The sequence below is a fragment of the Callorhinchus milii genome, unplaced genomic scaffold, assembly GCF_018977255.1.
Source record: "Callorhinchus milii isolate IMCB2004 unplaced genomic scaffold, IMCB_Cmil_1.0 Scaffold3, whole genome shotgun sequence".
Taxonomy (NCBI): Eukaryota; Metazoa; Chordata; class Chondrichthyes; order Chimaeriformes; family Callorhinchidae; genus Callorhinchus; species Callorhinchus milii.
Genome location: NW_024704744.1, coordinates 37549306 through 37565482, shown reverse-complemented (window position 1 = coordinate 37565482; position 16177 = coordinate 37549306). Strand labels below are relative to the sequence as shown.

Sequence of the window (16177 nt, the reverse complement as noted above, 5' to 3'; positions counted from 1 at the left end):
GTGTCATGATTTGCTTTGGAAACTAGGTTTAGTACTGTAAAGTTCCTCTTCTATCCCACCTTATCTGATTTTCTTACAAGTAACTACATTCATCAGAGAAAATAGACTCACCTTATTAATCTAGACGGAAGCATTGATTAATCATCTGAACGTTTGCTACTAAAAATGATTTAGAAATTAAACAGAGGGAAATATTGTTTTTATATTTTCAAGCAGTTTAAACATGGGACAAGTGACCTTTTTATTATTTATTTAAATTGAGGCCCAGTCAAGATGATTTATATTTTGGTCAGCCGTGTGTCTGACACGTCAGATAAAAATACCAAAAAAGGAGTAAACTACAGAGTATGGGGGAAGGGCAGGTAAATGAGACTGAAAGGATTGCTCTTAAAAGAACAGCACAGACAAGATAGGCTGAATGGCCTACTTCTGTGTTATAAATGTCTACGGTTCTATATGGAAACCATTACCATGCTTCAGAGTATCCAAACCACCAAACCAAACAGATTTGCACATATGTATGCCACCTACACATTGAAATTTCCCTGTGTCTGAGTCAGGATAATCTATTCAGTATCAATCCTTTGATAACACTTTCTTTATATAAAAACAACTTTAGTTTGTTTAAAGATTATTAATAATAAAAAGTATTTACACATTTCTCAAGTTAATACTGAGAACATTTCTGCTATATAATGTGAAATACAAATTTTAAAAGTACATCTTCAGTTTATATCACTGAAGGCTCTTCTGTTAAGTGTTTATTGATGTATGTGTTTGTAAATTACGGAGAAAAAAGAATTTCATTTGAATCCTGGCCTGCTAAGTGCCTTATTAAATTTGATCAAAAATATTACAGTGCAAGCTGCACAACAGAAAATGAGAGCTAATTTCTCATGCTCTCTCTTGTTACACTTTTAAATAAGTAAATATCTCTCTATGATGTGACATATACAACAGGGAGATTATGAGTTCTGGTGAAGGATTAGGATCCGTTACTCCAATGTTTTGAAACTGTGAAACTCCCACGTTTGATAATTTAGTAATGATTAGTACTGAAATACAAAACAACTAAACACAACTTCAGATCATCATTATCTATGAAAGTAAATGCTTGATGGACATTAGAAGAACAACTGTCCAGGCACAAGACTGTTCACTTTCCAACTGAAAAGATCCAGTCTCCATGTTTTGTGTCAATTTGAGTTTCATGGCTGTATTGAATTAAATTAACCAGTTATCGTTATGGAAGGAAGGAGGGAGAGAAGTGCACTGTTTTAATTTCTCTAATTCATTCAGAATTAAAGCCTCATTTACTTGGCTCTCTGCTGTAACATTACAATTTGGGGTGTAGGGCTTTGCTGTTCTATTCCTCATGCCTGTTATAAAGGACGTTTTGAGGTGGCAGTCTGAAACTTATGTCTATATAATCTTTCGGGGAGGTGGTTCCAGTGTAATGTCAGCACATTCACGTGTGATTTTTCATGTTAAAGTGTTATTTTATCACAGAATAAGCAATTCTGAATTTTGTTCATTTAGGTCTTACTGACAAAAAAACGCTTGAAGAAAATTACTCAGGACTTCAGATTATTCCCCGATGACCTATTCATTTTGGAGAATGTTCAAACTTCCAGCATATAACTCAATACTGTAAGTCTCTTGTGCATTTCACCATGTCTCAGGCTGGTTGCTAGATGAGCGCACTGTAAAGCAACAACCTTCAGGTGGATGATGGGAGAGAGTGTGGAGGGCAGAAAGGAAGGCAGCAGAAATAAACTTTCTACACTTGTATAAACATCTAATCACATCCAAAATCATTACTCTTCAGACACCGAGGAATAAGTGAAGTAAATGCAACATTTCTGGACAATAATTCTTACTTTTAAACAATTACATACGTACCTTGAGTTCACAGCTGGTCACAAAGCTACAACCAGAATAATTATTTCAGTCAGCACAATCGTTATTCTTTCTGTAATATTGTTCCAATATACTTTTATTAAGCATCTATTTAAAAATATAGAAACATACCTTGACATAGTCAATTTGTTCTCCATTGATTTTAGCCTAAAAACAAACAGAAGTGTGAATAATGATAACTTAGATTTAAACAGCACCCTGGCATGCAGGATAATGTCACAGAGCGTAAGGTGGTAAGAACTTAATAAGTATTTACATTAAATAACTCAACTGGATACTTCTTCCTCTGCAAATTACTTAATAAGATGAATATGATCCATCCACTTACTAACATTCTTTTCACCTTGTATAACATCAAAAGAAATTCTGCCTTTCTCAATGCTACACTTACAAATGATCTTTTCAAATGATTAATGTTCTATAATTTGGTTTGAACAAAATTGCTCTGCAACTTTGGTTGAACCTGAGTAGGTTCAACCAACAAAATGGTAGCGACACAGACACCGAACATCGAGGCGTAGCCATCAAGTTCCTGTTTGCAGAAACCAAAGCCACTTAAAAGTCTGATTAATTTAATTGCTTCTACTCCAGAATGCATCCAGTTACCAACTTCATTACATGTTGCCTCATCTGGAGCTGTGCTTGCAACTTGGATTAAATAGGGCAGGTAAGATATTCTGAAACCAACTTGTAATGCTTGGAACTATTAATACATGAACTCTTTGTGTGGTCGCACAGGCTGCAACACACAAGCTGAACCATATGCAACATTCCTGCTGCCATAAAAAAGGTTTAAAGGAATGTTTATTTTTAGCTCCCCTTGAATCTCCACTGCTGCGAGTCACCACAATCCCTCCTTCACCTATAACAGGTCAGGACAATCTGGCCTGCTATAGTCGTCTCTGCAGTTGGCATCATTGCTGCTCTATGATAGGACAGGTGGTGTGCATCTGTAAGGTGGAACTGATTCTGCTACTTCCCCCCTCAAACAGATGGTTGGTCACTAAAGCCTGACTGAAAATAATAGTAATAATAATTCTTGCATTGATAGAGCGCTTTTCATGTCTTCTAGATGTCTCAAAGTGCTTTACAGAATATACTGTAAAGTATATTGACGTATATTTGTGGGCAAAACAAGGCAGCCAATTGCGCACAGCAGTGTCCCACAAGCAATCGTGGATTGAAGTGACCAAGTTTTGGGGGGGATTTGTTTTGAGGGATTATTATCAGGCACATGGAGTAAGGAAACTTCGCCAAGGTTTTGCCCTGCCGGGAATCAAACACAGATCTCGCTTGCGAGGCGAGTGCTCCAACCACTGAGCTACAGGACCCCTGTATGATGAAAATAATGAAATATGCCCAGTAGAAGTGCTGTTCTTCGGCTCAGTTGAAAATGCAATTTGAAGTTAGGCTTTCTGGTGGGAATTTGCCTCCTAGCTATTAGTGGATACAATCCATAGTGAAAGCATGCCAAGATTCAGCACAACTTTGTTAAAAGCATGAGTATTCAGGAAATTACATTGGTGGAAATAGGTAACCTGCATCTAAACTTGGAGTTCAGAAATTACATTTCGCCCACAAAATATATAGTCAATTCCCTTTACAGTATATTCTGTGAAGCGCTTTGAGACGTTTCGAGATGTAATAAGGCGCTATATCAAATGCAAGGATTATTATTATTATTATTGACATGCAGTGAAAATATCCACTGGAGAAACTGCCAAACATTTTGACTTAATAAGTATTCATAGAATTCAGAATTAACTTAATTTACAATTATCCTGATATTTTGATATTCTGGGTATATATTCCTTAACCAATTGTAGGACACTATAATTTGAAAACACTGTTATCTTTCAGTTCTATAAAAAATGTATTCATATAATATATCTGGATTTTCTCCTTGTGATATACTCTAGTTACCTTGTCCACGTTATAGGACTAATCTCAAGATGAAATAACTGGAATGATGTCTTTTTTTTAAAAAGACATATTCAGGTGCTCTCTTAATACTAATAGTATGAATAATAATCCTTGCATTTGATATAACCCCTTTCACATATTTCAAAGCGATTCACAGGATTTATCTTAAAGGGACCATGTATTTTGTATTTCTGTGCAGCCAATTTGTGCACAGCAATGTCCCACAAATAGCTAGGAAGTGAATGACCAATTTTATTTGGGGAATTGTTAGCTACAACAAACAAACCAGAAGAAACTCCCTTCTCCTTTCATACGGTGTCAATGAGCATTAACGTCTTCTTGAACGAGCTGTCAGGACCTCGGTTTAATGTGTCATCCGAAGAACAGCATTTCCAAAATGCAGCACTGCACTGGAATGTTAGCCAAGATTACTGAGTACAAAGTAATAACACAAGACTTGAACCTGCAGCCCACTGACTCAGAGGGGAGAGCGCTACCAACCAGAAAGACTGCACTCTGCTGCAGTGGCGCCATAAGAAACTGAAGTAGTAACAATGCATTATTAAAGGAAGTGGATGGTACAGTGGGTTAGATTCCTGTCTGGTTATTTTTTGGACCAGGATAAAAATTTAACCCAGAGATACAACAAAATTACATTTGTATAGCGCCTTACAGTCGGCAGGACGTCCCAAGGCGCTGGACAATCAGTGTTTCAGACCCGAGCTGGGGTCGGGATTGGGGAGGGTGGAGGGCAGTGGGGAAAGGAAGGTGATCAAAAGCACAGTCGAAGAGGAGGGTCTTGAGATGGGTCTTGAAGGAGGCAAGGGAGCCGGTTTTCTGCTAGGCCTAAAAAGAACGACTTTGCTTAAAATGGTCCAGATGGAACTTCAGGTGCCTAAGAGCAAACACCATCCAATACTTCAATACATTGCTGATGATATTACAAGGAATGAAGCCACTAGGACACTAGTCCCAGTTCTGGAAGCTGAATAAGTTATTTAAAGAAAGAACCATTTAACAAACAAATTATAGTCTTCACCTCCATTGAACAGAAAAGGGTAGCCATGGTTCCCTGAAAGTAAATGTAGATTAAACAGATACTGTACTTGCCTTCACAACTACTGTTGGAGTTTTTTTTAACAAGAAAAGGTGACAGCAGAGCTATGAATCATTTTCAAGTGTTGCAGATTCATTTTGGCTGAACTTACATTGCTTTGATTTGCGATTGTAAGCAACGCTAAATGTTTGCCCAGCTTTATGCCAATGTTTCCTCTTTAAAATAAAATAATTCTTAGATACTACTTTACATACTTGTTTGAGGTTTCACTGCACACAGATACACACACAAACAGTGGATCCCATAAGTATACTAGGTCAAATCTCAGGTAAACTCATTTTAACTGGATGTGGCTTCAATGAGGGTGCACGTCTGAAATTAAAAATTAAAACTGAAAAAGTCTAATTTATAAATAAGAACTTACGAAGGGGAGATGGGCCCAAACAGTGGCACAGCAGTGAAAAAGCTACATTGAAATATCTAGAAGCAGATGGTTGTATTGGCTTGGTTTACATACATTCTAAAAAGATTCAGATTCTGTTCAAGGTGAACAGTGGAAATAGAATAAAATCAGAATCAACCTTTTCACAATAAGCACTTCTAATTTCCTGTGAAAGTTACAGTACATATCAATTGGTATTTGTTGACTACTGTATGACATACTTGACTTAAAAAACAGGATTGGTTTAGAATATTTGCACAGGGGGCATTAGAATGGGGAATACCTCATCACTGATGAGGCCCAGTCCATTAACAATTAGAACTGGATAGATACTTGAGGAAAAACAACATTGATGAGTACGGAGAAAATCAGGATAATGATTTCTACTGATGTACTGCTGACAGTTCTCCTGGTTAAAGCCTCATGGCTGCTTGTGGGACATTGCTGGCACAAACTGGCTGCCACATTTGCCGATAAAACAACAACAAATTACATTTGTATAGCATTTTTCACGTTCGGAGGACATCCCAAAAAATAATCATTATGCTTGATATTTAACTGTGTGGCTTCTTGAGACATATTGACATGATAAGGTGCTAGGGCAAAAGTTTTTCCTTTCTTTGTTTGACACTTCAATTTACAGGGACATAAGAATCATGCACCACAATTATAACAGTGTAAAGTGCTGTTTTTTTCTAAAAAAAAGAAATCAGTGAAGATAATTATTATTCCATAACATGTACGTACGTGTATGCTGAATTCATACCTCTTTAAATTGATTAATCCAAGTGTCTCGACCCAAAAGCTCCCGATGTAAAACGACTGGTGCAGAGTTCAGACTGAAAGGCACGGAGTCATTGAAAGCTTCTTCAACAAATGGCTGAAGGTCGGAATTTAGCTGCAAAATCATAACAATAAATTCTAATAATGAGCAATTCAAAGCTAAGTCAAACGACTATGATTACTTTCCTTTTTTATAAATCAAACATGTAATCAATGGAATACACCACAACAACTTGCACCTATTATAGGGCCTTTTATGGAGGAAATTATCTCAAAGTGTTTCAAAGAGGCAGAGTTGGGGCCTGAGCAAGGGAAGGGGGGAAGAGCGGAGCGAATGTGACCAAAGCTGCTGTCAATGAAGTAGGTTTTAAGTGGGGTTTTGAAAACATAGAGATTAAACTAGTTGAAACTTCCTAATTTGGGTCATAATTCAAATTGTGGAGTCAGCTTTGCAACTGCATTAATATGGATTAAAAAACATTTATTTGGGATACTTTTCCTAGAAAACACAGAAAAGAAAACGTTAGCTGACATTGACACGCCATCAGTTAATATTTGGTCTGACATAGGAGAGAGTGACTTGCTAGTACAGTTCCATATATACTTTGTGTGCAGCACTCCTCACAACAGTGCAGCATTCCCCCCAACAATACATTGCCAATTTAGAATTTACATTTTCCGTTTTATTCATATCACTTGTGTTTTTAGTTTGTGTTAACTTCTATTCCTTCTCCCATTATTTCTTATTCTTCCCCACAAATGAATTTGTAATGTAAAGTTTAATATAGAATTACATTCATAATCTCTGACAATGCATTTACTAGCCAGCATTTCACTGCTCTTATGTTCTAGTCCTAAATTGATATTAGAAGAGTAGGATGGTTAACCTGTGTACTAGATGTCTCCTTATTTAGCAATGTGTTCTGATAAATTTAGCATATGACAGCACATTCTAGTTGATTTTCTGTTTCCACCACTTAAACATATCTCTTTAGAAAGTCAACAGTTCTCATCATTCATCTCTATGGGTATTTAAATATATGATTTTTCAGATTAGAGACCCAATTATCACATTCGCAGTTGCTAACTGGTTCAGTTTGACACCTCATTATTCACTAACTCACCATTAATTCATCAGATCATGATTTATGCATCTAGCCAGCATTAGTGCTGTACGTGTTTTTATTGTTTTTAGGTCCTAGCTTGTCTCAGGTAGCATATAGGCCATACAAAGACTTACTTTCATATAGAATGAGCACCTGTTTGAACTTTGATAGATTCATATTAATGATAATAATAATTGTTTGATGATGCCTTTCATGTCAGGAGGATGTCCCAAACCCTTTCACAGGATATATATAAGATAGTAGAGTGTCTGCGAGATTCAGTATACAAAAAAATGCTTTGACACACAGGTGCAGGGAAACCTACATTTGACACATAGATGCGAGATGCAGGAATGAAAAAGAATAGTGATCGATTAAGTTAGAGACCACTTTAGATATACATTTAAATTCAGCATAATAGCCTAAATTGAAAAACAAGCATTCAAAAGAACTAGTCATTAATGACAATCTGTTTCATTTCTATCTACATGTAGATACCAAATTTGTCCATGACTTCAAAAGTGGAACTCACGCGCTTGTAGTTTCCATTGGAAAAAGGTTTAATGTGCCATTCTTTTATAAATTGACATAAGATGAACCTTGTATCAAATCCTGACAGCTGAATTGAGAGCTGCAGGTTCTTCATCTAAATGGAACTTCAGTCCACTATCTACGAAAAATATCTTAGGAATCAGGATTCCCTCCACAATTCTGTCTTAAAAGATTAAACATTTAATTTACAGATATGAACAGATTGTCAAAGGTATTCACTCAGTCTATTTCATGATAATCTCAACCTATTCTCATAAGTCTTGTCAATGACAATAAATAATTTTTGCATCTTGGGAAAGTAGAATAGTTTTATAACTACAACCGACAAGGCAGTAAGAAATTCTAATGATTTGCTCAACTGACCAAAGCACTTGTAGAATTATAGGGAATGGAGGAAACACATGCAGCCCCTTGCCAACCCTTCCTTGGTTAGAGAGCATTTTTAGCTCTGGAACCTGGAGTATATATTTGAGGCATGAATTGGTTTCAAACTAACCTTTGGATGCCTTCCAGGAATGAAGCTTTGGGCACCTTCAAAGTCTATTTTACTTTCTGCCAATATTTTGAGTAACTCTGTGTATCTTTAATGGCACGATTGCTAAGTGCTCATTACTGGAAATGATCGATCCTCTTTATTGTAGATCCACATTAAAAGTGATGCGTTGTTGATCAAACCCCTTCCATAAAGTGTTGAAAAGCTAATCAAGCATCTTTGTTCTATTTATGTGCCAATTTGGCCATGATTTGAGACAAGTGCTTTTGTAACTTCCTGCTTCTCATCCTCCATCTTTACATCTTCAGTAAGGTAGGACTGTGAGGAAGTTATTACTTTAGAAATGACTTATCTGCTATCTTCTTTACATCTTTTTTGTTTTACCCATGAATTTAAAATAGTGGTGATCATTGTGCTAATAGTTTTTTGCAATAAACTCTATGGAAAATAACTGAAAGAGTATTTGCCTCCTTATTAAATCTGTCTTAATTCCCTCAAGAGATTGCTTGAGGTGTTGGACTGACATTAAAAACTGGATGGAATCATCCATCTTAAATTCCAGCTGAATTATTCTGCATTTAAGAGGAATCAACGTAATAAAAAATAATCCTATTGAAATAAGTATAAAGTTTTTGAGGAGCTTTCAGGGGATTGAAGCAATATGTAAAACCGACATGGCAGAAATTGCTCTCAAATTTCAAGCAAGCATCACTTTTTTAGAGGGTTCTAATAATAATAATTCTTGCATTTGATACAACGCTTTATCACGTCTTCTAGACGTCTCAAAGCGCTTCATATACTGAATATACTGGAAAGTGAATCGACTATATTTTATGAACAAAACGCGGCAGCCAAATGCGCACAGCAGTGTTCCCACAAACAGTCGTGCATTGAGTGACCAATTTTTTTTAAGGGAAAGTGCACATATACATGATAATAACAAAAATAATCATTGCATTTAATATAGTGCTTTTCACATCTTCTAGACGTTTCAAAGCGCTTCACAGAATATATTGTAAAGTGAATTGACTGTATATTTGTGGGCGAAACGCGGCAGCCAATTGCACACAGCAGTGTCCCACCAATAGTTTTGGATTGAAGTGACCAAATTTTTTTTNCAGGGATTATTATCATCCCCGGAAAAGCGATCCACCAATCAACTAACAACCGGGTTCTTACTTACTGCTAGGTAACAGAGGCGTGTCAAGTAAGGAAACTTGCCTAAGGTTTCACCCGGCCTGGGAATCGAACCCTGGTCCTCTCGCTTGCGAGACGAGTGCTCTAACCACAATCAACCTTTAGATAAAGTTGTATTTTAGCTAAGGTATCTACAATGTTAAAGCTCTTGATTCTCAATTAGGGACTGCAGCAGTCCTTTCTAAACGCTCATATACAGCTCTTCAAAGGTCATTCAAGGAACAACATTAATCATTGAAATGTACAACAGAATAGGAGCTAAACCATCTCCAAGGTGACACATTTGGCAATGGAATGTCATAATCGAGCCAACTCTCTGTGATGATCTCAGTAGTTCAGTTCCTGAGCCATCCGCAGTATTCCAGGGCACTACTGATGATGACAGCCCAGCCAGGATGTCTCATCTACAGGACTTGGAAAGGTAGACCAGTCAATGGGAGCAGGGACTCTTCCCCCTCAGTTCCCATTAACCCAGTATAGGTGGGATACATTTTCTTAGGTCAGCCTAGTGTCCGACATATTCGGAAACCCATCACCATGTTCAAGAGTATCCAAACCAAACAGAATTCCATGCATCCTACATCAACACAGACGTTACAGAGATATTTGTTGGATTAGAAAGTGCACTCTCCCTTGTAAAATGCTAACAACCTTGATGTTCTCAAGGTCCAAGTCCAATGTCGCGTACCAGCCTACTCAGCATCAGCTGCTTAATCCAGGTCCTCACGTGAGACGCTTCTGCAAACAGACTGTGAAGCTGCCTCCATCTCCGGGTTCTTCGTCACAGGTCAGTGTAGGCCAGAGCCTCTCTCTCTGTAGCCGCTTAGCTTGTTGGCCACAAATCCACCTCACTTGCTATTTCCTGGACTTTGCAAATTGGCTAGAGGAAGCCTCCCTGCTGCAACCCCAGGAGCTCAGCTCCATAAAGGAGGATTGTTTGCACACAAACTTGACCTGCAATGGTGTTCTTTCTGTCCTTGAAGAAAGACAAGCACAACCAGAGTGCCCTTCGCCTCTTCTTTGTAGGTCTTCAGGACAGTGTTCAAACAAAAGTTGGTGCCCGCCGCAACTCCCAGGCATAGATAAGAATCAGCAATTGGGACTGACGTCCCTTGCATGTTCCAATGAATATCCTCAACGTCTTCTCTTGAGATGTGCAAAACCATGATTCTGCACTTGGGGACCAAACACATGCCCCACCGGATGGCCCAGTGTTCAAGATGGCAGGTTCAGTGCACAAGGTCCCCAAGCAAGCACAGAAGTTCCCCATTCCTGTCAGAAAGGCTTGAAGCAGATACATCCAGTTCCGTCCACCTTGATGCCATCTGACATGTCATTGATGAATATACAGTATCAAGAGGGTGGATAAGAATGGGCAGCCTCATCTTACTCCCCTTTCCAGAGGGATGGGCTCAATGAGTCCATTGCTGACCATTACAGATCTTGGAGTTGGAATACACAATCCAAATAAAATCCAAGATTTTTCCATGTATTCCTATAGCTTTCAGTTTCACCATGAGGACTTCATGAGGTATTTGGTCGAAGGTTGATGATCACAATATAGGTGGGTCTCTCCTAAGCCTTGCGATGTTCTGAAATCTCATACAAAGACACAGTAGTTCTCGGACTCACTAGGGTTACCCTTCTTGTGGATAGAAATCCCAATCAGATTGAAGACCTTAACAACCCAATCCGTTGGGAGGAGGTGGACTCTGCACTGCGGCATCTTGCCAATCGCAAATGAGCTCCTAAAAGCTGCGAAGGGTGGGGGATGGGGTCAGATGAAGAAAGTTGGGGAACTTACAGATCCAAATCAGGAACCTACAACTCATCTTGGAGCTGCACTCGTTCGTCTAAGCGCTGGTCAACAGGACTCTCTTTCTCTCTCTGTCAGTGCTCCAGAGTGCAATTAGGTGGGACATATGGAATTCTCAGTTTATTTGGGATATTCTTAAGCATGCTGATGAGTTTTCGCATGTGTGGGACACCCAGCTGACCAAATTTTTTTATAAAAAGCAACTTGGCCAGCTTTGAGGGAAACATTAATATCAGATCTGAAAGAAGTCCACAAAAGGATTCAAGTTCAATGAAGTAATAATGTCTCACAGATGGCAGTGGACAGACAAAAAACTACATCCTGGTTTCTTGCCCTGAGGGGAGAGCGGAGCATGCATGTATAGGGTTAATATCATAAAATAATTAAAATTAGTTTACCTTGTGGGCAAGAGACATATGTTTGCCATACTGAAATGCCATCTCTTGGACTTCAGCATCGTGCTTTGCCAGTTCCATGGCACTTTCACAACTCTTTGCCAGCAAGGCACCATGAGATAGAAAGGTTTGCTCTTCCCAGTCAGCTATCATCACATCATCCGTCATATTGTCCTAGGAGTAATCATTTTAGAACACATTAGCATTTATATAAATAGATTATGATTAATATTAAACCGGATATTCTATACACTCAACGCTAAATACATTCTGCGGATGTCTACATTGTAATTACCTGTAAACCTTACGAATGACAGTTGTGCTTAACATACATCACCTGAAGAGAGGAACAACATTTGATAATGTTCTGAAAACAAAACTCACCATGCTTTAAATTATACAAAAAAACCAAAGGAAATCCAGCAGCACTCTTGCAATTCATTTTCATGCACTGGAATCATTAGTTATTATGGCCAGGATACATTTTATAATAGAAATAATTGCTACCAGAGTTCCTGAAATTCAGGTCTCAAAATACGAGTCAAATTTCACAGCTCAAACATCTAAATTCCCCAACAGTAACTTCATGAAATTGAACATTTATAAACCTTAAAAATTGGAGAATTAATAATTTACTCCTATAAAATTAATTGAAAATGATAGAAACCAGTACCTCGGTGTGATTACCTAAAGTATCTTGTTTCTTTTAATACTGATAATCCAACAAATCATTTTAAGATCACTGACCACTTGTTTCAGTGGTTCTCAAGTTAAGTAAGAATTCTAGTTTGTCTGAAGAGTCAGAGAGGTAAGCGGATTTTCCCTCCCTTATCCCTGTCATGGTTCCTTAGTTTGTCCTCACATTACATTATCCACTGGTAGAATAAACGTAGGGATGTACTTAAGAGAACCACTAAAAGAGATACTAGTACCTCAAGATCTGGAATTACATTTATATTCCTATCTCCACTAGAATGGTGCTCTTAAGATCCAAAGAATTGGAGATGTGTCCAATAAACAATGTCATTTCATATTCTCTCTCCCCGCCAAAAACGATTATTGTAGACAGTTGTAATTGTAACCTCTGCCAGCTCCTGCAAGCTTACCCCTCAAACCAATCCCTCCACTCAGCTAACACTGGTCTGCTTCATATTCCCTCCCTATCCCATGGAACTCCCTCCACTTCAACCACTCCCTCACTATGTTTAAAGTCCTCCTTAACAACTTTCTCTTTGACCGCACCTTCAGTCACCTTTCCTCGCCACTCTCCTCAGCTCCCTCCACCCCTCCCCAAAGCATGGACTCCTAGACAGTTGTGCAGAGTGATGGAGATGCCCTCCTGATGTGAAAATTGCTGCATAAAAATGTAAATTGTTGTTCTGCACAAAAAGAAAATGGAAAGTTTATGGATGTGTCATTATAGGAGTAGAATGCACTTGTGGGAACACCACAAGGCTGCAGCGTGTAGAGAGGCCTACTTCAAAACAAGAAATGCTGACATTATGTGACAGTGGAAAGTGGATATGTGTGGAGGATCAAAGAAAGTATACCTGGGGCTGGTCTACAAAATTACCATTCACTAGAAATTCAAACCTCGATGATGGATTCCAATATTGGCAATATTGTTTTGCAATACATTCTATTTTCAGTCCAATAGGGGAAATGATGTAAATTTAGGCCTCTATACGAGCTTGATAAAAAATTATTCTTAAAAAAAAAGGCTTTCTATTTCATCATAATCTCTTCTAATTCATAAAGAAATGTATTTAGACAATATAATACAAATGCACCTTGATATATACATCGGGAAGACGTCCCAAGGTGTTTGACCGTCCAGGCTTGGCACCTGAGCTGGGGGTGGGAGGTAAGGTGAGGGAGAGGGGAAAAATGACCAAAAGTGCATTCATAGTGGAAAGATCTTGAGATGGACCTTGAAAGAGGCGAGGGAAGGAACAAGTCAGAGGCAGCCAAACGAGATTGATTAGTCATGGCAAGCAGAGATTTGTAATTGCTACTCAATTTCCCCTGATGTTTTGCTGTAAGCAAACTGTGCCTTTGTTTTCATTTCTTCCCCAAAGTGAATTCATTGAAGAAAATGAGCCTAGTAAAGAATGGCCAAATACAGTTGAACTCACGAAAGATTAAAAAAAATTAAACAGCAAAAGCATGAGTTGGACCCCATATTTAAATGACACTCGAGTCACTTCTTACACAGCTGCCAATGAGTTTGCTGATCCCCATCTTAACTCAACTTGTAAAGCGACAAGTTCAGTATTGGCTGTGGCCCAATTATTGTAACAAGTTGTGAATGGGTGGGGCGCGGGGGGAATTACCCACACTTGACGCTGATGAGGTTGAAATTTTCAATGGCCTGATGTCGTTGGTGTTGATTATGGTGATGCGACCATGTGGCATTTTTGACCCCATCATGTAAACCTGTACTTTGTTGTTGTTATTTTATTTAATCTTTGCGGACCTGCCCTTGCCTGGTTCGATTCCTATCTCTCTCACCGTCTCCACTTTGGTGCCTCTAACGGTTTCTCCTCCAGCCCCCGCACTGTCATGTCTGGCATCCCTCAAGGCTCTGTCCTTGGCCCTCTCCTCTTTAATATCTACATGCTCCCCCTTGGTGACATCATCGCAGACATGGGGTCAACTTTCACATGTATGCAGATGACACCCAACTCTATCTTTCTGCCTCCACCCTCAACTCCAGGACCACTGCTGTCCTGACAGACTGCCTGTCGGACATGAAGTCCTGGATGAGGGTAAATTTCCTACAGTTGAATGTGAAAGACTGAGGCCTTCCTGATTGGCTCGCGCCAGCGCCTCAGCACCTCAGGCTCTGGCAGCATCAACCTCCATGGTTGCACACTACAACTCACCAGCCAGTCAGGAACCTAGGTGTCTTGTTCGACCCTCAACTGTCTTTTCTCCCCCACATCCAATCCATGACCCGCTCTGCCTTCCCTCACCTCCGTAACATTGCCCGACTCCGTCACTATCTCACCCCTCAGGCCTCTGAAACTCTTGTTCATGCCTTCATCACCTCCAGGCTCAACTATGCAAATGCCCTGCTTGTCGGCCTTCCCAACTCCTCCCTCCACAGGCTGCAGATAATCCAGAACTCTGCAGCCCGTGTCCTCTCCCGCACCAAGCTCTGTGACCCCATCTCCCCCATTCTTACCCGACTCCATTGGCTCCCTATCCTTGAGAGGATCCAGTTCAAGATCCTGGTCCTCACATACAAAGCCCTCCATGACCTCGCCCCACCCTACCTCTGCGATCTCCTAACACCTTACCAACCCACCCGTTCCCTCCGCTCAGCTGGCTCCAGCCTGCTCCACGTTCCCCGACCCACCCGCCCCACTATTGGCGGGAGAGCCTTCAGCCACTCTGCCCCCAAACTTTCGAATTCCATCCCCCAGTCACTCCGCCTCGCCCCTCCTTAGCCTCCCTCAAGTCCCGCCTCAATACTCTCCTCTTGGACTATGCCATCGGCCACCCCCCTTCCCCTCCGCACTCCCCCCCCCCCAACCCCAGCTTGGGTTTGAAATGCTATACGCTGTCCAGCGCCTTGGGATGTCCTCCCGACGTGAAAGGTGCTTTAAAATGTAATCTTGTTGTTGTTGTTATGCCTCTATAATTATTTGACATACAGACACGTCTTCTACATAAGACATGTTTGAGGATAACATCTTTTTTATTGTAATTAACTGTGGATTATAAATTCATAGTCTAATTGATAAAATGATCTGAAATGGAAATATTCTATCCTTGCACCTAATGGATCTGGGTTTGAGTCCAACTTATACTTTCTCTCTCCTCTTCCACCACAAGAGTTCTGTCTGAATTGGGTAGCTTCAGCAGCATAGTTTAGGTGTGTGCGTTTGCGTGTGTGTGTCTAGAGCCAGCGTAAAATAGGCCCTAATTTGACACAAATTAATTTCATTCAGTGAGACCATAAGAGCAGCTGGTGTGGAAAAAATTTATAACAATCCAATTCAAACCAGTGCTCTAGTGAATGCTTTCGTAAGCTTGGGGCAGAATAGATAGTGTTTCACTATGCAGCTGGTTGTGTTATGCCTGACCTGGGAGTGCTTGATGCTGAAACTTGGTGACAAAAGTAATAACAGCCTTCCAGTCCTCAATGCTGTGCATGCAGCGTTACTTACGGCTCAACATTTTACAAAAGAAAGACAAACTGATTATTTTACCTCTCCAGTTTTAGAGTTTTCATAATATATGCCTTGGACCAAATCTCCAATTGCGCTTGATATAATCTCCACGACCTATAGGAATAAATAAAGGTGTTATTAAGGGATATGAGTGTAGCCCATCTCATTGAAATGCTACATGATTCTACATTGGTTCGTACATAGCAATCAGCTTCTCCCATTCTTCAGTCTTTCAAATAACCATCATTAGTTGGCATTCGCCTACAAAATATACAGTGACTACACTTTACAGTAGATCCTGCAAAGTCCTCTGAG

The 16177-nt window shown here is 39.6% G+C and overlaps 1 protein-coding gene across 3 annotated transcripts in view; it reads right to left on the bottom strand.

The window, feature by feature from the left end:
* pdss2 (prenyl (decaprenyl) diphosphate synthase, subunit 2) overlaps positions 1 to 16177 on the bottom strand; it is a 94933-nt gene that overhangs the window by 11542 nt on the left and 67214 nt on the right. For 2 of the 3 annotated variants that reach the window (XM_042332673.1, NM_001292516.1), the window contains 4 exon segments: positions 15902 to 15976; positions 11688 to 11858; positions 6109 to 6240; positions 2032 to 2067 (listed from right to left, as the gene is read on the bottom strand). In XM_042332673.1, coding sequence (XP_042188607.1) covers positions 2032 to 2067; positions 6109 to 6240; positions 11688 to 11858; positions 15902 to 15976 — 414 coding nt within the window. 3 annotated transcript variants of the gene reach the window in all.